This window comes from Sinocyclocheilus grahami, unplaced genomic scaffold, assembly GCF_001515645.1.
Source record: "Sinocyclocheilus grahami isolate Dianchi unplaced genomic scaffold, SAMN03320097.WGS_v1.1 scaffold49.1, whole genome shotgun sequence".
NCBI lineage: Eukaryota > Metazoa > Chordata > Actinopteri > Cypriniformes > Cyprinidae > Sinocyclocheilus > Sinocyclocheilus grahami.
Window position 1 is genome coordinate 1,058,240 of NW_015505228.1, and position 24,897 is coordinate 1,083,136.

The window sequence follows — 24,897 nt, forward strand, 5'->3', positions numbered from 1 at the left end:
GACATCGGTCAGCTGACACAGAGACCTCTTTTCTTTATTTGTTCTGTTCCTGCCTTTCTTTATGTTCATAAAAAAGCTATTTAAATGCATCTTTCTCTTTTAACAGTCATTGTCAACTTTTATTTTCTTCTTCTCTTCCATATGTTCAGATGACATTGGATGTATTGTTGATACATTATGTGTAATGTACGCAAAGTTGTATTTCATTAATGCCATCTCTGAATTGTTTGCAATAAAAATAAAAACAATTAACTATAAAAAATAGTATTCATTTCGATCTAAACTTAAAATCCCGCCTAGAGGATTGTGGAATGCACAGATCTCTGATATTAATTGGAAAGATGCTTTGTTAAATCCATACAAATGTCGTATTTTGAACAAAGTTAAAGATGTAGGCTACACTAAAATACTCCCATGTAATGTGTTTTTGTCGAAATTCATGAACATCGACAACAACTGCACTTTTTGTGCTATACATGAGGAAGAATTGGCTCATTTGTTTTATACCTGTAATTTGTCTTGAAAAATTTGATCTGATGTTCTTTTTTATTTGTCCCAAAAATGTTAATTATATGCCGTCTCTAAAAGATGTTATATGTTCTTACACACACCAAAGCAAAAGGTCTGAGTATGTTGTGAATTTCTATATTGTGCATGCTAAAGATCACATCCACAAACAAAAGTCTGCTAAACGCATATCTAATTGTGATGTATTTTTAATTGAAGTGTACGAGTCAATGAAAGAAATCTTTAATATTAGTCAATAACAAAAAGAATGATACATTGTTACATTTTATGGGGAAATTCTTTGCATAGTAATGTCCTCACTATACATCGCCATTATTTTCTTTTTTTTATGTAGACTACCTGGTATTTTATTGTCTTTTTTTTTTAAATGATCCCTTCATGTATATTCAGTGTAATTTGATATAAAACTTATTTAGTGCATTAAGAAAAAAGAAAGAAGACAGAGCTGACTGACAAACAGATAGGAATTTCATTGATTTATGAGTCATAAACATATGACTCAGAGGTCAAATTAAATCATCTAAAGAAATGGTTCTTCCACCATTTATTTAGCAGGTTAAACTCAGGAACAATTCTGGCATGCACATTTTAGCATTTTATACTGCAAAGAACAGCGAGCATTTAGTCAATCCAGCAGTAGTCACTTACAGACATGCCTCTTTCACAACTGCAAGACGTTAGAAATTAACACTTGTGGGGTTTGTGATTTTTAAAATCAGATTTTATTGCTAATTTATTATTTGCATACATTAATGGCATATATCAAGTCAATTTTAATCCAACAAGAAACATCTCTCACTAATCACAGTGGAACACATAAGACAGTTTGTATATAGTGTCTTTCCTGGACCAGCCTTTTGATGCCAGTGTAAATCCATGCCAGTCAATTCCCCTTTTGTAAAAACAAAAAACAGAAACAACAACCTTACATTGATAAACATCTGTGTAAACAAACGCTGATGTTCGGCACATAATAGCAAGTTATTTTTTATTCCTCTTGGTTTTATCTAAGCGCAGTGTTAACATAAAAAAGGTCACATTTCTGAGCTGAAAACGTGACCCAAAGGATCAGAGTTGCAACGGTGTTCGATTTGTCCCTCTTTCCGTCTGTTCTGGCACCTCTGCTCTAACAGCACTTCTTCCCTTTCTTCCTCCTTTCTCTGTCCCTGTGGGAATTTATATGGACAGTGTCCTTTTCTCTCTCCCTCTGTCTTTCTGCTCGACTCTGGCTCTGTTTCTTGGCCCGAAGGACCATGTGGGTGAAAGCCATGAACATCTGCAAACAGAATACAAGCCATAAAAATGTTACATATTACTTTTAACACATCAGAGTGGACAGAAAGACAAAGATGAATAAGTTGAAAGATACATAGTCTATTACTCCATTCAAGCCAATTTAAAATAAAATATTTTGGTTAAAGCTGCAGTCCGTAAGTTTTGCCTCTTTGTCGCCATCTCTGTTTGAAAACCTGGAATTGCAGCTGTGTGCGGAATTATCTTTCTTGCGTGGGTTGTGAGTCGGCACGGCTCCAGCGCGGATAAATCTAATGTTCTGAAGAGTATGTGTGGCAGTCAGTCACTGCACCGGTGTGTGGATATTTACTGTACTTTGCAATCACATATTCTAGCCTATATCTTGGAATATGACCCATATAAGCATTTTCACCGTACTGTATATTGTCATCTGAACAAGTAACAAGTCTGCCACATTTGTTCTGACCAACTGAGGAAAAAAGCATTACCATAAATCTCGCTACCAATGGTGATTAAATCTAAAGATTGGTTAGCTCATTTCACATCAAACCGTTCAAATTATTATTATTGTTATTCTTTATTCTCAAATGATTAATGTTAACAACATCAGCATTGGTGACTATGAGTATAGTGTGTATTAGCGTGTGGATTTCAATTTCTGCACAGTCTAATCTAATTGTCATACTCTTCGAATTTCATATTAAGAAATTCTTTTAACCCAAAATGCAAATTATGCTCCCTTCGAACAGGTTTTCTTTAAAATACAAATCTTTGTAATCCCAGGCTATCTGTAATCAGAAGCACATTTATAACTGGAATATAATTTAATTTCATTCACATGCGTTTCATAAACACATAATGCTTTATGGATAACAATCCACCATCAAAATGATACATTTAATTATTCCAGCTGCTGTGAGAAAAGGCTATAAACGATCCGCCACCTGCAGGATCCTCACATGCGATAGCCTAGTAGCCGGGACAACTTCTTTATGTTTACAGACGTGACGTAATGACGCAGTGCCATGCTTGAATTTCCTGCAAAAACCTACCCGTACCACTCAAATTAGAAAACATTATTATAAGATAACCGTTGTGAATCGGGCTAAAATAAGGTGATAGTTTCGAAAACTGGCTGGTTATGTACTTGCTCAAATATTGATTTCGGATCATTTTTAACCAAAAAAAGTTACGGACTGCAGCTTTAAGTACTGAGCTTAAATACTGAGGTCTTTTAAATACATTTAGGCTTAAATAAACTTAAATACAGAGGATTTTTTAAAGAATTTGGGCTTAAATAATGTGGATTTTAATTAATTAATTTAGGCTTAAATGATCTTAAATACTAATATTTTAGAATTAATTTGAGTTTAAATTAGCTTAATACATTGCACAGCATTAAAAAAAAAAAACTCACCTCTTCTACATTGATATTCTCTTTAGCACTTGTCTCAAATAGCCTCACACCAACTGACTCTCCAAAGCGCAGAGCATCTTGAGAGTCCACAAGCTTTTTAGAAGGATCATCATTCTTGTTTCCAACTATTAAGGATCATAGTGGAAAGTCATATCAAAGTCAAACATTTAATACTACAACAAATTGAGAATATACAACCAAAACATCTATTTTAATCACATTGCAACTTAAAAAAATTTAATGTAAAACCCCCCCCAAAAAAAAAACTAACCTAAAATTTTGCAGACATTGTCACAGTTCTGTGATATCTCGTTTAACCATCTTTTCACGTTGACAAATGATTCTGGATTTGTGACATCGTAAACAATAATGACACCATGAGTGTTTCTGTAATACCTAGAGAAGTACAGCAAACACGTGAGGGGAAGACTGACGGAGATCACGAGAATGGTCAAACAACATCTTTAATAAGCAGCTAGACTGGAGCGAGGCTTACGTCGAGGTGATGGTCCTGAACCTTTCCTGCCCTGCAGTGTCCCAGATCTGGAGTTTAACTCTTTCTCCATCAATCTCTATTGTGCGGATCTTGAAGTCAACTCCAATAGTAGTTATGTAACTGCCTGTGAAGAGTGCAGAAGCATGTTTTTAAATCTAGTCATAACACTTGAACTTCTTTAACACTTTCAAGCAAACATACACTCTCACTTTGTCTTGCTTTGCTCTGTCTTGGATTTGAGAACAGTGAATTAGATCATATATTTACAGACCCTTTGACTCATTTTCTGTCTTTCTCACACAGACACACACTTTGTGCCAAGCAGACTCACCAGAGAACGAGTTGTCTGCGAATCGTAGGAGCAAACTGCTTTTCCCTACACCTGCAACAGAGTCAGAGCAACATGTGTTAAATGTTCAGCCGTGATAACTTAGTACATGTTTTTAAAAGCATTTCTTATATAAAACATGATTATAATATTTAGATATTATTAAATGAACAGTTAAACGTGAATATATAAAAATTGAAATGTGAACTAGAAATACAATAAACAAAAACAAGTGCAACAGCACAGTGTAAATAGCTCTAGAAAATATCTCACATAGTCCATCTATACCATGCAATGTACAGTGGGTACGGAAAGTATTCAGACCCCCTTAAATTTTTCACTCTTTGTTATATTGCAGCCATTTGCTAAAATCATTTAAGTAAATTTTGTTTCCTCATTAATGTACACACAGTACCCCATATTGACAGAAAAACACAGAATTGTTGACATTTTTGCAGATTTATTAAAAAAGAAAAACTGAAATATCACATGGTCCTAAGTATTCAGACCCTTTGCTGTGACGCTCATATATTTAACTCAGGTGCTGTCCATTTCTTCTGATCATCCTTGAGATGGTTCTACACCTTCATTTGAGTCCAGCTGTGTTTGATTATACTGATTGGACTTGATTAGGAAACCCACACCCCTGTCTATATAAGACCTTACAGCTCACAGTGCATGGGTAAAAACATGCGATCCTACCAGACCTCAAGTTGAACTCTCGCCTTGATCTGTTTCTTAAGTTCCGTTTCTTTTAACCGCCGCCTCAAACTTGTGTCCATTACTCAACTCGACGCCTCCTCGATTGTAATTTGTTTTTAAACGCAGCTAGGCTAGCTACTTAACTAGCCGCAGATGCTCTTAGATAATAAGCTCAAACTCGGATCTAAAGAAGAGCTCACCGAAAACACTTTAAACCACATACTCCGAGCACGCTGGGGAAATTACGGAAGACTTGGCAGAAGTTGCTGTCGGGCGGTCGGGTCGGTCCTGCAGGCAGGGGGAAGCTCGGACAGTGTCCCAGCGGCCGCAGAGATCAGATCCGCCCCTCTGAGGCCGCCGCACCTGAATGTTGAGTCACTCTCCTCCTCCTCATCATGTGCCTGAGTTTCCCTGTCTCCTCCTCCTCATGCCACTCCTGTTGCTGCTGCGATTGCCATCGCTATTCTGTCGCAACACACCAACTGATGACATTCCTGCCACACACTGGAACTGGTAAGCTTGCATACAGAAACCGCATTTTTGGCCATAATGCCTTGATTCGCGTATAAAAATGCTGTATACGCTACCAGTCAAAAGTTTTTGAACAGTGAGATTTGTAAAGAAGTCTCTTCTGCTCACTCATCAAGCCTGCATTTATGTGATCCAAAATAGAGCAAAAGCAGTAATATTGTGAAATGTTTTTACTATTTAAAATAACTGCTTTCTATTTGAATATATTTCAAAACGGAATTTATTTCTGTGATCAAAGCATCATTACTCCAGTCTTCAGTGTCACGTGATTCTTCAGAAATCATTCTAATATCCTGATTTGCTGTTCAAGAAACATGTATTATTATTATCAATATTTAAAACAGTTGAGTACATTGTTTCAGGATTCTTTGATGAATAGAAAGATCAGCATTGATCTGAAATAAAAAGCTTTTGTAACATTATACACTATACCATTCAAAAGCTTGGAGTCAGTATAAGTTTTATTTTTATTTTGGGGGGAGGTAAATTATAGAAATTAATACTTTTATAATGTTACAAAAGCGTTTTATTTCACATAAATGCTGTTCTTCTGAACTTTCTATTCATCAAAGAAACCTGAAAAAACTGCTGCTACTAAAATGTTTTTTATTATTATTAGCAAATCAGAATATTAGAATGATTTCTGAAGGATCATGTGACTGGAGCAATGATGCTAAAAAGTCTGCTTTGAAATCACAGGAATACGTTATATTTTAAAATATATTCAAATAGAAAATAGCTATTTTAAATATTTCAAAATTGTACTGTTTTGCTGTATTTTGGATCAAATAAATGCAGGCTTGGTGAGCAGGAGAGAATTCTTAAAAAAAAAACATGAAAAATCTTACATTTCAAAAACTTTTGACTGGTAATGTAGGCAGACCAATAGGTTCTGAGATTGAAATATTTTCAATCTGAAATGGTTTAAAAATAGACTCACTAATAGTTGAACTTTCTATTCATCAAAGAAACCTGAAAAAACTGCTACTACTAAAATGTTTTTTATTATTATTATTATTATTAGCAGCAAATCAGAATATTAGAATGATTTCTGAAGGATCATGTGACTGGAGCAATGATGCTAAAAAGTCTGCTTTGAAATCACAGGAATACGTTATATTTTAAAATATATTCAAATAGAAAATAGCTATTTTAAATATTTCAAAATTGTACTGTTTTGCTGTATTTTGGATCAAATAAATGCAGGCTTGGTGAGCAGGAGAGAATTCTTAAAAAAAAAAAACATGAAAAATCTTACATTTCAAAAACTTTTGACTGGTAATGTAGGCAGACCAATAGGTTCTGAGATTGAAATATTTTCAATCTGAAATGGTTTAAAAATAGACTCACTAATAGTTCATTAAAAAAAGTTTTACAGATAAAGAAATGAATAGTGCTTTAATAAAAATGTTTAAAATGATTATCACATACATGAAATTAATTTTCCAGTTGTATCAGCAGCCTAATAACATTGATTTTTACATGCTCAGGGCTGCGGTTTTGACAACGTGGCCAACTGAATACTACTCACTGCATTTCTGTTACCGATGTTTTGACCATTTCCTTAGACTAATACATACTTATTAGGTACTTATGATAATACTTAGAGATGATACAGTTTAGATACAGTAATTAACATTGTAAATCTAACATAATTTTTGTATATTTTCATAAATAAAAAAAATTATGTACATGAGTAATACTATACTTTGTGTGTTTTACTAGTGTAACACCAAAAACGACCAAGTGCACCTTCAAATGCCTTTTCAGGGTTAAAAGCTAAAAAAACACACATTGAAAAATGTTGAAAACGGCGAACAATAACCAAAAAAAGTTTATTATAAAAATACATTGTTTAGTTGCATTCTAGCAAATTGTAATTCAAGAATTTGTCACAGATTTCAAATCAAATTCAAACAAATGTTGGCTTGTGCTCAAAATGACAGAGAAAAGGCTCTGTAACTGAAGTTGGTGAACACATCAATTTGGTGACTGCTGCCCCCTACTGTCATAACCTGAAAGATGAATATTGGGGAAAGGTTACAATCATTCCATTCACAAGTCTTTACTTTCCACACACATAACCAATGAAGATACATTTTAAATTGCATATATACATATATACATCACCAATTACAAGACACCATCCCCCAGCACTGAGGCCAATCAACAACTTGCTGAAGACCTGAATGAGTTTTACTGTGGATTTGAAACTCCCAGTCTAACACCCCACACCCGCTCTGAACATCTCTCCACACAACCATCAACACCTCCTGCAACCCCCCTCTCCCCCACTCCTACGTTTCAGATCAGTGAGGATGATGTGCGCCAGGTCTTCAGAAAGAACGAGAAGAAAAGCACCAAGCCCAGACGGTGTGACACCAGCCTGTCTAAAAACCTGCGCTGACCAACTGGCCCCCATCTTCTCACAGATCTTCAACAGATCATTGGAGCTGTGCAAAGTCCCTGCCTACTTCAAACACTCCACCATCATCCCCGTCCCAAAGAAACCCAAGATAACAGGACTTAATGACTACAGACCTGTGGCCCTAACATCTGTGGTCATGAAGACATTTGAGAGGCTGGTGTGACTATCTGTCAATGGATCACCAGGTTTCTGACAGATAGGCAACAGCTAGTGAGAACTGGTAAATTCACATCCAACAACCGCACCACCAGCACTGGCACCCCTCAGGGTTGCGTCCTCTCCCCACTGCTCTTCTCCCTCTACACCAATGACTGCACCTCTAAAGACCCCTCTGTCAAGCTCCTGAAGTATGCAGATGACACTACAGTCATCGGTCTCATCAAGGATGGAGACGAGTCTGCTTACAGACAGGAGGTTAAAGAGCTGGCTGTCTGGTGCAGTCTTAACAACTTGGAGCTGAACACCCTCAAGACTGTGGAGATGATCGTGGACTTCAGGAGGAACCCCCATGCACTTCCCCCACTCACCATCATGGATATCACTGTAACGACAGTGGAGTCATTCAGGTACCTGGGCACCACCATCTCTCAGGACCTGAAGTGGGACACTCACATTGACTCCATTGTTAAAAAGGCCCAGCAGAGGTTGTACTTCCTTCGCCAGCTGAGGAAATTCAACCTGCCACAGGAGCTGCTGAAGCAGTTCTACTCAGCCGTCATCGAGTCTGTTCTGTGCACTTCAATAACTGTCTGGTTTGGTTCAGCTACAAAATCAGATATCAGAAGACTACAGAGAACGGTTCGGACTGCTGAAAGGATTATTGGTGCCCCCTGCCTACCCTCCAAGAACTGTATACATCCAGAGTGAGGAAAAGGGCTCAGAAAATCACTGGATCCATCACATCCAAGCCATCTCCTTTTTGAACTTTTGCCATCTGGTCGGCGTTACAGAGCATCTAATACCAGGACAGCCAGGCACAAGAACAGTTTCTTTTCCCCAGGCAATCTACCTCATGAACAGTTAATGTTCTCCCATTGTGCAATTAAAGTACAGTATGTGCAATAACCTTATAATTATTTATCACCCTAAATCCTAGTACATCCCTACAACTTATTTTATTTTATTCTATTCCATCTATACCACATATGTACATACAATTTATTATTTTTTTGTGGTTTATATTTATGCATGTGTATTTTATTCACATCTCATTTTTATTATCTGTGTGTTGTTGTTGTCTCCGTGTACTGGAAGCTTGTGACACTATAACAAATTCCTTGTATGTGCAAACATACTTGGCAATAAAGCTCTTTCTTTCTGATATAGCTGCAATTTGTAATATCTGTTAAAACATACAAATCTGGCAAGGCGAATCACGGGTGCACCTACCCTATGTTCAGTGTTTTTGAGATTGAGAGCCAGTGTATTGAGTGAGGAAGGAGTGCAGGGAATCTGAGCTTTCACTGTTCCTCCATGTAAACAGTGGGACACATATGGACCCTCACCTACTGACATGATCTAAATACAACCACAACATAATATATTATTTAGAAAATGTAAATAATTTTATATAAATATATATAAAATGTGCATTTTCGGTCACATTAAATTGACAACTAGTCCTTCTCACCAGGTCCTGGTGAAAGACAGCTTCCCTTTGACAGCCGGGCAAAGGGAAGACAGAGGTGGGGGACATGGAACGGAGGTGCCATAATGAGAGCGATGGGCCTCCACCACAGAGCTGGAGAGGAAATAGATAACATTTTATAACAATAGGGGCATCCATCTTAACATACATACATAGAGGGGCATTCCAGAGGAGCAGTACACCATTACAAGCATGCAGATAGTAACTGAGGTATTTAAAAACAAGCATGTCAATGCATATGCAGAAAAATCAGACACGAGATAAACAAGAACAAATAAAGACAATAGCTTCACTGTCCCTGCCAACCAATCACAAGTCCATCTTACCATCCAATCAGAGTCCGTAGCAAGACAGCTAATCCACTTCCCAAACTGGGGCATGCGCATTCCTGACCCGCCATTCCAGAGCAAGTTTGAAAGCGACAGAGTGGGATTTCAGTGCTGTATTTTTTTTTCTTAGAGGCATGAATGCATTGTTTTAGCTTATTTGTTTTACCTCGTATCTGAAAACTTCAATACAGTGAACTGGGCGATTTGTCCGTGAGTCTGGTGGAGGAAGTATATACTTTTATTAAATAATGTTTCTCTATTCCTGGTTTCATCTTCATCAAAGAAGAGTTAAGGGAAATAGAAACCGTGCAGTGTCGTTCACTGACCCCATATCCTCACAGCACCATCCTCCCCACCAGAGAGGATCTCCCCTTCCCTTTCTTTAAAGCACAGGCAGTGGATGTAGTCAGTGTGGCCCTTCAGTACAGACTGCAGAACAAACAACACAAAGGGGACAAACATTAAGAAAGGGAAAAAACAAAAGCAACTGTTAGGGGGAACCCAAAGGTTGCGGGTTCGAGTCTTGTACCGACAGGGATTGTAGGTGGGGGGGAGTGATTGTACAGCGCTCTCTTCCACCTTCAATACCACGACTGAGGTGCCCTTGAGCAAGGCACCAAACCCCCAACTGCTCCCCGGGCGCCGCAGCAAAAAATGGCTGCCCACTGCTCGGGGTGTGTGTTCATGGTGTGTGTGTTCACTGCTGTGTGTGTGCACTTTGGATGGGTTAAATGCAGAGCACTAATTCCGAGTATGGGTCACCATACTTGGCCACATGTCACGTCACTTTCACTTAGTGTACCTCAAATAATTCGTTTTTTTATGTACAGAACTAGAAATTAGATTTTTTTTTTTAGATTAAATTTAGAAATTAATAAACAAAAATGTTTAATTCTTTAAAGATGTCTGCTTGCAAAGCCAGTATCAGGTGTGTCTGCAGTAACAATTTCTATAGTTGGAGAACATGTCAAATCATTTGTTTTGTTAGATATTTTATTATATTTCTTCATGAACAGGTTTTTTTTTTGGACAAAAAGCACCCTTGCTATTATTTAGGCAGAAGTGCAAGAGGGAAAATCATAGCCTGTGCTGGGGGGCCTTCAAAATATTGTTCCCGGAGTTACAGAGTTGTAGTCTAACTAACCTTAAAGATGCCAGTTTCCATGTCCATGATGTGAATGTTATTGTCACCTCCTCCAACTACCAAGCTGTTGTCCTGAGAGAAAATAGAAAAAAAAGAGCATTAAATTGATAAACTTTAAAGTACTTAGACATACACAAATACATTTAACAAATAAATTAAACTTTATGGAAATTAAGCAATGTAAACGAATGTTGTTTTAAACAATCTAATTTTAACAAAACCATTTATTTCAGGTAACTACATAATATGATTACTTAAAGGCACAATACGTAAGATTTTTTAAATTAAAATATCCAAAAAACCACTAGAACAGTGTTATATATTTTGCTGACTTGTGTACTTACATTATCCCAAATGTTTCGAAGAATGTTTAAATCCAGAGAAATAAGCAATTTTAACTAGTGACACGGAGCGTGTCCATAGTGTCATTGTGTCGCCTGCCAGTGACGTCATAACCCCTCGATTTCCGGTTTTGTTTTGTAGAAAACATGGAAACACCAAATACGCTTTAATATGTTGTGCGTTTTAATAGACCGGTGACGACCGCACAGAGTAGCATTATAACAGAACTTTCAAGTGTATCTTGTATGATAAAACAGCGCTTTTTCCCCCCACATACGCACAATCGGAAGCAGCGGAAGCGGTCGACTGTGGCATAATAAAAGCTCCGCTGCTTTCGAGTCGTGTGTCACGCTCGTTCAGCGCCTCGTTTCGCTTCGACGGTTTTCAGCCTCACCCTGCTTCACTCTACTACGTTAATAAATCATTAGCTTTCCATGAACATGATTTCTGCCCGAGTCCCGTCGGATTGCATCGGCTGTGGGGATGAAGACCACAACTCCCATGATTCCACACTCAGTCACTGTGTCATCAAACTAGCCTTTGTCTCTTTGTTTATTTTGAATGCACATTAAAATAAAATATAATTACATAAATTTGAAAATGACATATTGTGCCTTTAAGGAAGAGCAGGTATTAGGAATAACCAACAAAAATAGGTGAAGAACAAACCTTTGGGTTAATGATCATTGCATTGATCTCTGGTATTTCAAGACTAGTCCTGTATGGAATGAGACATTGCACAAACATTTCAAATCACATTCAGGTAGTTCCCACAATAATGAAATTCATAAAACCAAACTACTGCCATCTTGAGTGTATGCAGCAGTATATGTGAATCAGAATGATAATCAGTCTCTCACTCATAACTGGGTTTCCTTGTCCATGCAGCTTTGGTGCTCTGTGGAGACAAAAATATATCAAATATGTGCTGAGCAAATTTTTTTTGTTTTTACAGGATCCATATGTACAAAGCACAACAATGAAAAGAAATATACATTTACAGAACTTGTGTACTTGTGTTCCTGGAGTTTATTGGACTCACTTTTTTGATGAGCTCTGCCCAACTCCAGGCACGGATCTCTCCGTTCCCAGCACTCAGGAGATGAGTGTCCGTGGAGAGAAGAGTGAACACCGGACCATCATGAGCTGAAACCATTAAAAAGCCCTTTCACTTGTCATTGTTGCAACACTGGAAACTGTAATGTTTGCGAGTTGGATAATCTAGGAGCGTAAAGGTAAATGAAAATCAATCTCAGTCTAACCAGTGAAGTTAAGGATGGGCTTCTGGCTCCCCTCTGATGCATCTGGACTCAGTGCAGCTGAAAGACTGTAAGAACGAGACTAATACAAGAACACTTCAACATCAACACGCAATGCATACAGACAGAAGATGCTTGCACACGCACATCAACCAACATTATGAGACCTGCTGGCTAACAACGCCACCTAAACTGCTGTTATAACTGCTTGATTAAACTCTTCTCTTACCTGAACACCGCGATCTCTCCATAGTTGTTACCCGCTGCAAGGAAACGCCCGCAGGGAGAGAAACTCTGAGAGAACACGGACATATGCAGCAGCTGGAGAGAGAGAACGTGCCACGGACACGGATGACAGTTATTCACACATTTCTATGTGCATAAATTCAATTATTGGCATATAAAAATGTATATGAGCCATTTGTGGAAACTGCTAAAAATGTATGAGTAACGTTACACTGCAGGCTGAACGATGTTTTCTATAGTTCTCGGTGATTAAAAAAATTCTGCTTGCTGCTTACCTCAACTGGACCCATGTTCCTGGAGTTTATTAAACTATTAATTTAACTTGGAAAATCTTCGGCCATACAAAGCCTTTTCGTGCTGCTCGATCAAACAGCGTCGCGTAAATATGATGCAATATACAACCAGCCTCTACAGATAACTCGCCCGCTACAATTGTATATGTTAAAGCATAATAAAAAAAAGCTCGCCCGCTACAACAGTTAGCGTGTTTTTTTTTGTTGCCTTACATGTATTGTGGACCCCCTTAAGGTTTGATGCTGATTGTTATTGTATTTGATTTTATTCTATGCTGTTACCTCTATGAGTTCTTGCATTCTATGTTTAATAATAAAATAAAAAATAAAATAAAAAAACAGTTAGAATGTTGACTAGCCACATTACCTTAATTACAGGTGTTACGACTGTAAACTAGACATGAATATTGCTAAATATATTAATCTTTCAAAATAATTTATTTTTGATGAAAGGTGTGGTTAATGCCACATTACCACAATTGTATTATTTACCATAGTATTTTGTGGGAAACTGCTTACACCATGCCACATATTTGTAAGAGAGATGGTCTTAATATATATAGCTTGAATTAATTCAATGTTTAACATTTTTAATCCCAGATTAACCTTAAAACAGACAAGAGGGGAAAATTATCAGCAAAAAAAAAACATGTCACTTTTTATATTATCTTGCATCATATTTGATCATTTATATTGTTTATTATCTTGATATAATAACATAAAACACATGAGAATGGGTCAGGACCAACCGTTCGTCTTACCATTGAGAAAATGTCTTTTTTAAATTTACACTTCAGTTTTAAAGAATATATAAACCTCTGTATGTATGAATATATGGTTTCCACAAACTAAATGTTCAGACAAGAAGATTCTACAGCCATTTTATTCACAATTCTTTTTTCCACAAATAAACAAAAAGAAACAGACTCTGTCCACATATGCAGGAACAGAATATAGTCCATTCTGATCACTAAATTACAGATGTTCATCTACATTCAGAACAATGTAGCAGACAGGCAGACAGAAAACCACCGGACACGTGTGATTTTGTTTGTTTGTGTATGTGTGTACAAATAGCGTCCAGCATCTGTTGGCACAGAGCAATAGCTGTTGAGAGCTTCACTGTCTCAGCTGGCCTCTCCTTAAACATTAATTACACCATAATAAAAGTAAAAATAAATCCTCCCTTTTGGGACGAGTTACAAGGAACCAGGTTTCGAGAGACCTTCCTCTACTAATGGTGAAAATATCACCATTAAAACTAGTCACATTTCCAGTCTCATCTGTGTGATACTGAGATGATTCTGAGGGTCAGATAAGAGAGTCCAGAAAACAAAAAAGGTTTCACTTATTTCCTCCGTCGACTGTCTGGAGATCTGCTTCTCGACTCCCTGCTTGCAGTGCTGGTGGAAAACAGAGATTAAGATCAATATTAGCAAGGGCAGTGGGTTGAAAACGACAGTAATAATATGTAGATCTGTTCAGAACTGACCGACGTGAGGGTGGAGAATGTGCAGGTCTTCGTTGCCTCGCTGGAGGGGAGTAACTGAGTGACCGAGAGTCTCTCAGTGAGTCTGCTGGCACTCTCTTGGGCCGTGGAGGACTGCAGAGTGCAAAGGAAATGATTGAGACATTGTTTTAGAGTACAGCAGTAAAATGGGATGCAATTCATCTGAACAATTTATCTAATGCGACTTGTTTCAGTTTGAAACGGGATACTGCATGGGGGAAGACAGTTTTTTTTTTTTTGTCATATTAGTTACCTTTTTTTTAACGGCATTAAATTACTGTTAACTTTTGACAGAATTAAAAAAAAAAAAAGCTTCATTTCCTATTAAATTATTTCTTATTCATTATTCACAGAAGTTTTTTTATGATCAACTGCCATTTAAAATGTGTTTTTTTTTATAGATCCAAGTTTGCTGTGGTTGTTTAAAGGGCTGGAGAATTTGACCAAAACCTTGAAATGATATCAATAGGACTGTAAAAAAAATAAGAATTGTATTTTTTTTTATTACAAAAAATGAAAAACAGGAAATATTAACATTGTAAATTCACTGTAAAACAAAAATATTATAAGAAATCATAATAATTGTATTTTACAGCACAGATTTTTAAAACAAAACTGGGATTTTATTTTGGTGGAAAAGTGCAGAGAGCACTTAAAGCTTCTCTTTTGTTGACAACAGGCAGTTCATAAGTGCTCCTCATCACGAGTTTGGGAAGGTGGTTCATGTTGTGTTCCCAAACACACACTACAAGTGACCCAGATTCAGAGTAGATGCAGAAAGGAATTTGTGTGTGGCAGAATTTGCTGTAAACCAAGCCACTCTCAGATGCTGAAATCACTGGATAACGAGCTGCTTTCGTGTAAAACAACACAGTGCTTTACTCTGAAACACAGTGCATGTTTATTTCTTTAATTAAATCACAGCCAATGTGATTTGCCATATGGCATTTTTAGTTATTTCGATAATTCAGTAACCTAAAACTGACAATGTAAGATTGTTGGTTCATACATGCAAACCTAGAGGGTCAATTTTGAATTTGAATTAAATGCAGTGGAAAATTCTACATTTCTTTAACAGAAGAGGAAAAAAAAAAAAAAGCCAAGTATTCTACCTTTTTGTCTTATCTTCTTGTTCACTTTCTGACGAGGATGACGACGATGAAGAAGCTCGGCTTTTGGCCTTCTTGCAAGTTTCTTTATTTGTACTTGCTTTAATACCCCTGGAAAATAGACATTGAAACGAAGGGTACCATATAAATGTAACTGAATAAATGCAGAATGATTTGGCACTTACCCTTTGGCTTTCTCTGTCTCAGAGCCTGAGCTGTCGGATGAGGATGAGGATGATGAGGATGAAGATGAGGACGACGATGAGGAAGATGAAGAACTTGAGCTGCTTCTCTTCTGCTGTTGGCCAGAGGTCTCCTTCTCTGGTTTCCCATTCACGGCAGTCTTTCCTCTCGTTGGCGGTCCGTGGTGCCGCTCATGGACAGATGATGGGGACTGGCCTCTTAATCGGTCACCAGGTGGATCCCTGCTTTGTGACTGGTTGGTCACTGGTGATCTAGAACGGACAGGTGGTTCACGGGAGCGAGAGCGATGATGCGATTGGTTGGAATGGACACGGGTGTCTTTAGGAGGGGAAGGAGACGGATGTTTCGAGTTCTTTTCTGGTTGCTTATTTTTTTTCTGCTCATCAATTTCCTTTGATCTGTCTTTTTCTGCATCTGTAGACTTCACACCTTTCATCTGTCTTTGAGGAGGGGGGGGCGAGGCGGAAGAGGACGAACTGGAGGAAGAGGATGATGAGGAAGAGCGCCGTGGAGGAGTGGGATCTTTGGGCAGCGCCCTCGTTCTTTGTTCTCGCTCTCGTTCTCTTTCTTTCTCCTGTTCACGCTGTCTCTCTCGCTCTCGATTTCTCCTCCTCTCCTGCTCTCTCTCCCTTTCTCTTTCTCTTGATAGTGAACGACTTCTGCGCCGGCGTACAGGAGAGGGTGAACGTCGAGACCTGGGTGCAGGGAGAGAAAATCTCTGTAATAATATCCGCAATTACAGCATTTTATTATAAACTTAATTTCACACTCTATTTACAGAATGAACAGTAAGCTTTTTTTTTTAAGAAAAGTTTATAATGTTACAAAATATTTCTATTAAGTAAATACTGTTCTTTAGATTTTTTTTATTTATCAAAGGAAAAAATATATACAATGGTTTCAACAAAAAAATATTTAGGTTTTCAAACGGTTTTCAAGATTGATAATAATAAATGTTTCTTAAGCACCAAACCAGCGTATTAGAATGATTTCTATATATATATTTGAAATAGCTTAAGCATGTCACTGGCAAGACACTTGAAAATTCATGTCGGTGTATGTATCATAAATATATACACAGTAGTCAACATTTGAAGAGGATCAAAAAAAGTTCCTCAAAGTTGTCCTGAAACAAGAACACATTTTAGGTTTAGGTTTTAGGACCACTTTGATGAAAGGTTTTGATCCACTTCAAATGTTGACTAGTGTATATTGTGGCAACGTCTCCAAGAACCTGCAAAATTACAGTACTGTTAAAAGTTAAGCACTTGTGTAAAAATACTGTAAAATGAGGATGCTGTCAAAAATAATGTCATAAATAGATTTTCTTTATCAATTAACTTATATTATCTAAATGAAATCAACATTTGGTGTGAGCATCCTTTGCGTTTAAAGCAGCCTTTGCCCTCGGTTCACTTGCACATACAGTGGGGCAAAAAAGTATTTAGTCAGCCACCAATTGTGCAAGTTCTCCCACTTAATCAGTGAGCTTTGCAGGTAGATTTCTTGGAGATGTTGCCACAGTTCTTCTGGATTGAGTCTGTCTCAGTTTGTTCTGTTTCTTCAAGTCATTCCAGACAGACTGATGATGATCAGATCAGATCTCTGTGTGCAGCACTGGCTGTTGTCAGACTCCTTGTGCAAAATAAAGTTTAAAAAAAACCCCACAGATTGTCTACTGTAACTACTTTTAAGGTTGAGTTTAGCTTTCCAAAAACTGTGGTTCTCTGACTAACCTGTAAAGAGGACTTGGTCTTCGGGGACTCCTAGATCTGCTGCTCCTTGTTCTCCTCTCTCTGGAACGCTCTCGGTCTCTGTTCACTGGCCTTGCCCTAAATCTGTCTCTCTCTCGCTCTCTGAGGCGCTCCCGGCTGCGGTCTCTTCGGAAAGGTGATGGTCTCCTCGCTCCTCGTCTCGGGCTGGGAGAGCGTGAGCGTTGTGGGTCCTGGTACTGTTGTGGTGGAGTGCGTTTCGGGGAAGGTCGAGAAGCCGTCTGTTTGACCTGTGGCACGTCATTCCTTCCTTTCCCCCTCGGAGACAAAGGTGACGCATCTTTCTTTCGGTCACTCTGTCGGTCTCTTCCTCTGCCAGGCGAGGGAAGTGAAGACTCTCGTTCCAGCTCTGATGGGGTGTATCGCTCGCCTCCTCGATCTCTGCTCTGAGATTTGGTTTCTTCTGAAAGCGTGTACCTGTCCCCACTTGGGGCTCCTCTGTCCCGGCCTCTCTGAGGGGGTGAGGGAGGTGGGCTTGAACTCTCAGTGGGAGTGTACCTCTCTTTTCCACGTTCCCGGTCTTTGGCTTCTGTGGAAGGAGACGAGGAGTGGCCAGGTCTCCGCTCTCGCTGATCAGCATTGTCCCTTTTTCTCTGGGACTCAGGAGGTGAGCTCTGTCTTTGTGTGGGAGGGTACATCTTTCTGCCTTCATCACTCTCCGCATTCCTTCCTCGGTTCTCCTTCTCCCGACGCACAATAGCCTGAGCTATGACAGCATTAGAAACTGACCTTCCAGCAGCACTGCTGTCTTTTGAACTTGTCTTTTTCTTCTTTTCATCTTCCGAGGATGAAGAAGATGAAGAGGAGGAGGAGGATGAAGATGACGAGGAGGAGCTGTCACTGTCACTTTCGCTGCTGCTGCTGCTACTACTGCTGCTGCTCGCAGCTTTTAGTTTGTCTTTCTTCCCGGGCTTTTCCGTTTGCAACTGTTTGTCCTTCTCCTGGTCTTGAGGACTCTTCTCTGTTCTCCTGTCTTTCTTGGCCACCTCTTGCTCCGTCTCACTTCCTCTGGCACCTCGTCTGTTCTCAGGCAGACCACTAAGTGAGGACTTCCTGTCTGATCGAGACACTTCTTCTCTTCTGGTGCGGTTTCTCTCCTGTTCTCTGTCACTCTCTCTGGCTTTTCTTAAAGCTTCTTCTTTCATCTCCTCCTCCCGTCTTCTGTCATTCTCTCGCTGTTCTTCTCGCTCTTTCTCTAGTTCATGATTTCGTTCTTTTTGCCTTCCGTTGGCATAAGGTGAACGCTTCGCAGGAGACATGGAGTCACTAGATCGCTTTCGGTCTCGCTCCTTCCCTTTATTACTCTCCCATCCTCTGTCATCTTTTCTACTAGATGGGATATCTCTATCGCTATTCCTCAGTCTGTCTCTCGCTCTGTCCCCATGTCTTTCCTTCTCCCTGTCCCTGGGGGAAAGGGCTCTCTCTTTCTCTCCACTGTGTCCTCTTCTTGTTCCGTCTTTACGTGGAGAAGGAGATGGGGACGAGGATGAGTCTCGTCTTCTTTGACCTTTGTTCTTTCTCTCATTGTCCCCTCGGTTCTTGTCTCTCTGCTGCTTAGGAGACAGAGAGCGAGACAGAGAGTTGTGTCTTTTCCGCTGAGAGGGTTTCTCTTTTTCTTCGCTCCGCTGTCGCCGCTCTCGCTGCTGCTTGTGTGGTGGAGATGGTGAAGCGGAGTCATGTCTTCTTGTCCGAGGGGGTTTCTCTCTCTCTTCGCTCTGCTGTCGCCGCTCTCGCTGCTGCTTTGGTGGAGGAGATGGCGATGAGGAGTCGCATCGTCTTCTCTGAGGTTTTTCTGGCACTTGTTCTCTCTCGCGTTCTCGGCCTTTGTCTCTTCTACTGTGCTCAGGCGTTCTTGAGCGTCTTGGTGACCTCTAAAAATGGGGAAGACATAGAATTAGGGAGGTGCAAAAGTACTTTTTTTAAATCAACTAGTCAGAGGGTTGCTTGAACAACTGCTCAACTAATCTAGTTCAAGGAAGGCCTATAACTCGGCTAAGCCATCAAGTGTTTACATGACAAGTTCTTGCATTCAATGCAGAGGTCTTGAGGAGCATTTTTAGAAACTGGACTATTTTTCTCTTGACATACTATATTAAAACTCAATGCTTGTCGTGGCAAGGCGCTCAAAAAACAATGCAACACAGGAGATGCAACAAAGGCCAAAGACCATCTGAATGTGTTCAGCTGTAATTTAATGTGGTTGTTTAGAATAGAATACATACTAATAATATGTTTACTTTAAAAACATAATGCTTATTTAAAAAGGAAAGACCATATATATAAGAATAGGGGGAAACAAACAATGAATAAACCAGATTAAATAATTACAGCATGTGTCGCCATGACTTCCAAAACAACACATTACCTGTCGGACTTCCATCCGTTTTGGACTTTCCTCACTACGGCCACGGCGCCTTCTGTCAGGTGATCTCCCTTTCCTCCCCTCATCTGGACGAGAATCTGATTTATTCTGTGGTTTCCCACTTTGAGGGGATGGGCTGAAAACAAAAGACATGCATATATATTTATATGAACTTTCACTAATTAGGGACATTTTCGATAAACTACACTATTTCAAACATTGAGCAAGCATACATATTTAATGCGTTTTAGAACAATAAAAAAATTAAAAAAAAACAATAGGAGAAATTTTGTTTATAGAGTGAAAAATGTTCTTGCAATTGGTATTAGAATATAAAGAGTAAAATCTGAGGGCACACTATATTATGGATCACATGGTGTGCACATGTAATGATACCTGTGAGCTGGGCTGGAGGATGCACTCTGCTGTTTTCGGCTCTTACTGGGAGGTGGAGTCTCATTGTCACTCCTTTTTCTTTTGGTTGTTTCTCTGTCATCTGATGAACTGTGGGAAGACAAATGATAACATTTCAATTATAATACATACCGTTATCAAAGGTAACGGAGTGATGAGGAGGAGAAAACCTACCTTTCTGTGTCACTCTTCTCCGATTCCTCCCTGAAAGCAAAAATATATTAGTTATTTAAGCAGTTTAAAAAATGATGCAGAATCATTTAAATTCTTGAGCATTTTTAATGCCAAAACATTTTTTGCACACAAATTTTCTACATAAAATCTTTTCAAAGGAAATTTATCCAGGTCTAAAAATATGTATTATAAATGTTGGCGATTTTGCAATGAATAAAATCATTCAAATTATGGGTCAAACATGACAAAGCTCACAATTATTAAAAGAAGGATTTTTCTCAAAATGGCAGCTATAGGGTAAAGCGTATGGACAACTTTCCTAAAAGCATCTCAGTTAATAGTGATATTACATATGCAAATAATCTGGCTATAAAACCTATCCTGGATAGTTTATGAAAATGCAAATGATGTCCACACTGTCCAGCAATGTGAGATTTGAGAATCATTTACAAATGTAAAATATAATTCCCAATGTTTTTTTTTTTTTTAATGGTTCACATATTCTAGAGTGACTCAATAAATAAACTGAATAAAATATATTTAGGTGTATTGATTTTACCCAATTAATGCATCTTATCCCAGTATGAATTAACAGAATATTGTAATTTAAGAGCATTAAATGAAACCTTTTCTTTTTCTTCTTTTTCTTCTCTCGTCGAGGAGAAGGGCTCTCAGAGCTGTTACAGGAGTGGAAATTGGCTCATTAATATATTATTCTTATAATATAACTCATGCTTAAAGTGTTCCAAATTACTTCTCCATTCTCCAGAGTACCTTTCTCTGCTTTTGTTTTTCTTTTTCTTCTTCCGGCTCTTTTTTTGCTCAGGAGATGAATCCGAGTTATCAGACTCAATAATTCTGAAATAAAATGATGAGAGAAAGACCGAACCGAAAGTAAGTACTCCGATAAGATACAACACGTCTGAAAGTTACAGTACATCAAGCTCTTTTATCTCAAAAGATAAAGGAAAAAAGTGATTCATCATGACAAGACCCCTTCAACCTCCCCTCCATCTACTCACTGGTACTTCTGCTGCTGCTGCTTCTCTCTTTCCAGCCTCTCCTGCTCCCTCTTCTCCTTCTCTCGCTCCTTCCGGTCAGGATGAAAGGATGAGCCGTCAACGTAGTCAGAGCTGATACCGAACGCTTCTCTCAGACGGTCATTTTTTTGCTGGTTAGCAGCTGCCAGTGCATGAGTCTCAGTCACACTGTGAGAAAGAGCAAAACATGGATGGGAATAAAACTACCAACAGTGCACAGAAAAGGTCATTAAAAAGCCTTCATCTCTGTCTGGATGATCTGAAGTAATACTCACACTGGCCTCTCTGTTGGAGGAGGGGCAGGTTCTTGTCTTTCTTGCAGCATCAAACGGAAGGTGTTGACTTTCTCTTCGATCTCCTCTGCAGAGTACCTGTCACACAGGATGACTTGGTCAGAGGCTGTTCTCAATATCTACTCCTGAAGAATGTTCACCATAACACAAACCCAAGCAAGCCGTAGAGCACAGGAAAAATCATAGTGCATACTTGAAATACACTACAGTTCAAAAGTTTGGGGTCAGGTGGAGTTTTTCAAGTTTTTGAAAGAAGTCTCTTATGCTGCCAAGGCTGCATTTATTGATCAAACATACAGTAAAAATAAATGTCATTTTTTTTTAAACATATTCCTGTGATGACAAAGCTGAATGTTCAGCAGCCATTACTACAGTATTTAGTTACAGAAATGTTTAATATGTTGATTTGATACTCAAGAAACATTTGTAATTATCAATGTTTAAAACAGCTGCTTAATATTTTTGTGGAAACTGTGATTTCCACATTCTTTACTGGACTCTTTAATGAACAGAAAGTTCAAACAGCTTTTATTTAAAATAGATATTTTGTATAATATTATAAACATTTTTAATGTCACTTTTGATCAATTTAAAGTGTCACAGTTGAATAAAAAGTATTAAATTATTTTTAAAAATCCTAACAAAATTCATACAGTGTGCACCTAGCTTAACTCATTTTAAATGCAAACCAAAAATACAGGGGATTTTTCCTATTTTATTTCATCTTACCCCTGCTCCTCCATCATGTCCTGCAGCTCTGCACATTTCACCTCCAGCTGTCTCTTCCTCTGGTGCTCTAGGATATCAGCGTTAGGTTGTCTGTTCAGCTGGCTCTCCAGTCTCTCTCGGTCTTTCTCATCCCGCTCTCCTCCACGCTCGTCCCTGTTCCTCTTCACGCGTACGCTGGACAGGTTCCTCTGAACGTAGCCATTCGTGCCACTGCCTCGTGGCGTGGTCAAACCGATACCATTATACATCTCTGCTCTGAGAGTCCAGACACAGCATGAGAACTCATGAGTAAACTAAGCACTGAACTGAACAACTTTGCATATCACATTCTTAAGTGGCCTAGCTGGGATAAAAGCATTTGATACATACATAATGTAAATAAATGAGTGCTGCGGGGAGACCTTATGGCACCTTCTGCATTTGTGGTGAATGGTGAGATTTGACCATGAAAATAAAAAGCATTACGATTTTGTTCCTTTTTGATTTTTTTTTAGGAGTACACTAAAACATGTAAACAGTTAATAGAGGAAGCTAAATGGAACTAAAACTACAGAAGTATTAGTTTCTGTTCACCAACTCGTCACAATGTAACAAAAACAGATTTAACAGAAATGACAACTTATGTGCTGACTAATATATATTTTTTTAACCTTATCTTTATTTAGAGACCCTAGCAGTACAGCAAGTTTGTATAAAACAATACCTAACATTCACTGAATAGGGGTAAAAACTATAAAGAACTTGTTAAGGTCACACAAAATTGTGTAAGGCAACTAACACAATTTTTTATAGAACAAATGTATCAAATTTAAATGTTATTTCTATGTGCGGCCTAGTGACTGGAAAATGCTTAAAAAAATGTGAGGCCTTGTTTGAAGCTTAGCAAAAATGCAATTGGGAAACTTAAGCAATAGCCTTTTTTGTCCTTCCTTTTTTTATTTGTTCACACAAAGGGGAACCTATTCAATTAATTAAAATGTAATTAATTTAATATTTCACAGCTATTTTCTGAGGTATGATATGATATAAATAATACATATTTAAAATACGCTTGATTATTTTAATTTCATTATTCATATGATCAAATAGCGAAATTTCTTTTCATAATTGTTTTGTGGTTGTATTGTGGTGACTTGAATTGTACTTAATGTCTCAAAAATAGCGGTGAATTTATGCAACCCCAAAATGCCCAGAATTGCACATTTACAATGTTTTTCCAAATTACACCATGATGCAAATTTTGCCCAAACGAATGGGTTTCTCAAAGACGTGTACATTAAGTACATCTTTTAACGTGCTGAATCACTAACAACATTTGTCCTGAAACAGAGATTCAGCACTTTCTCAGACATGACTGGGAAGAAAAACAATTACTACACGATTATGGAGAGTAAAGCAGTATGGTTCTAAAGCAGTCTAGGTCTGTTTAATAATTAGAGACTGTGTTGTACACAACTGATCGAACATATGTTAAAAATGTAGCATTAAAGGCGTGGCAAACGCTCCAAACATGCCATACTATGTCTAACATGCTGTCTGGGTAGACTGTTCACATACTAATACACAGATACTGTATCGCGCCCACAAGTCTTAAACCAGCAACAGGCCGAGGCCGAGGCCTTCTGTGCTGCTAATGCTTCCTCACACACAACAACCCGCTGATTCGCTTTCATTTTTAGTGTTTATGTAACAACTCACTAAACCCCCTCAATGTTTACTGGTATAACAGCACTTGAGTTGTTTCAGCGCGCTAACTTTGTCCTGTGTGCTAGCAGGATCCCTCCACACTACAGCATGCTAACTGCGCGTTGAGCTTCAGTAACGTGAGTGCTACGTACCTCTGTGATCCCGCTCAGGGAGAGAACAAAAGTAGAACCGTTACAGGCCAAAGACCGAGCAACTGTGGCACAACAAGCGTAAACCCAGCGATTCTATATCAAATAACCCTTGTACAATAAAAACGATGTACGCAACGCTGGCTAGAATGAACAGGTAACGCTCATTTGGACGACCTCGCGATAACGTTCTGCGGACTACATTTCCCACAATTCCTTTCACTCGCTTCATCCATCCACGCAAGCGTGTTTGTGCTTCAAAGTAAGAAGTTTTTTAAAAGTCTCTTATGCTGCAAGGCCAAATTTATTTGATCAACAATATAGCAAAAACAGCAATTTTGTAAAATATTACAGCAATTTAAAACAACTTTTCCTTTTTTTTTTTAGTAAAAATATATTTATTCCTGTGATGGCAAAGCTCAAAGTGACTCTTCAGTGTCACTTTCTCTGTCTTTCGTCCCTGTTCTTTATAAATCACGATAAATCAGAGCTCAAGGAAACATGTCTTAT

General features: G+C 38.5%; 3 protein-coding genes across 3 annotated transcripts; all 3 read right to left on the bottom strand.

Moving 5' to 3' along the window:
- Positions 1-848: 848 nt before the first annotated feature.
- On the bottom strand, positions 849-4,703 carry LOC107583079 (ras-related protein Rab-35-like). Its single transcript, XM_016269174.1, has 6 exons — positions 4,697-4,703; positions 4,027-4,077; positions 3,696-3,819; positions 3,471-3,595; positions 3,200-3,324; positions 849-1,804 (listed from the first exon to the last, which is right to left on the bottom strand). Exons 1-6 carry the CDS (start codon positions 4,701-4,703, stop codon positions 1,655-1,657), a joined length of 582 nt encoding a protein of 193 aa, XP_016124660.1. The 3' UTR covers positions 849-1,654.
- Positions 4,704-7,097: 2,394 nt separating this feature from the next.
- LOC107583000 (THO complex subunit 6 homolog) lies at positions 7,098-13,117 on the bottom strand. Its single transcript, XM_016269058.1, is given in 14 exon segments — positions 7,098-7,271; positions 9,074-9,202; positions 9,315-9,425; positions 9,659-9,711; positions 9,714-9,720; positions 9,828-9,877; positions 9,988-10,090; positions 10,806-10,877; positions 11,817-11,865; positions 12,008-12,045; positions 12,190-12,293; positions 12,410-12,474; positions 12,636-12,727; positions 12,928-13,117. Coding segments are annotated over 14 exon segments (969 nt in total). The 5' UTR covers positions 12,943-13,117; the 3' UTR covers positions 7,098-7,190.
- A 697-nt stretch (positions 13,118-13,814) lies between these two features.
- Positions 13,815-24,588, bottom strand: LOC107583001 (serine/arginine repetitive matrix protein 2-like). The gene is made up of 14 exons (XM_016269059.1): positions 24,391-24,588; positions 22,553-22,807; positions 21,806-21,901; positions 21,513-21,698; positions 21,265-21,348; positions 21,117-21,167; positions 20,491-20,520; positions 20,299-20,406; positions 19,906-20,038; positions 17,505-19,411; positions 15,750-16,463; positions 15,568-15,675; positions 14,438-14,548; positions 13,815-14,348 (listed from the first exon to the last, which is right to left on the bottom strand). The coding sequence occupies exons 2-14, from the start codon at positions 22,798-22,800 to the stop codon at positions 14,294-14,296; spliced, it is 3,831 nt and encodes a 1,276-aa protein (XP_016124545.1). The 5' UTR covers positions 22,801-22,807; positions 24,391-24,588; the 3' UTR covers positions 13,815-14,293.
- Positions 24,589-24,897: the final 309 nt, after the last annotated feature.

Coding starts and splice junctions, on each gene's coding strand:
- LOC107583079 (XM_016269174.1), bottom strand. Junction 3,596..3,695: donor TTCAGGACCATCACCTCGAC/GTAAGCCTCGCT, acceptor GTACTTCTCTAG/GTATTACAGAAACACTCATG. Junction 3,325..3,470: donor CAATGTCTGCAAAATTTTAG/GTTAGTTTTTTT, acceptor GATCCTTAATAG/TTGGAAACAAGAATGATGAT.
- LOC107583001 (XM_016269059.1), bottom strand. CDS start 22,800: ATGTATAATGGTATCGGTTTGACCACGCCACGAGGCAGTGGCACGAAT. Junction 20,407..20,490: donor GAGAAGAGTGACACAGAAAG/GTAGGTTTTCTC, acceptor GTCTTCCCACAG/TTCATCAGATGACAGAGAAA. Junction 19,412..19,905: donor AACGGATGGAAGTCCGACAG/GTAATGTGTTGT, acceptor CCCCATTTTTAG/AGGTCACCAAGACGCTCAAG.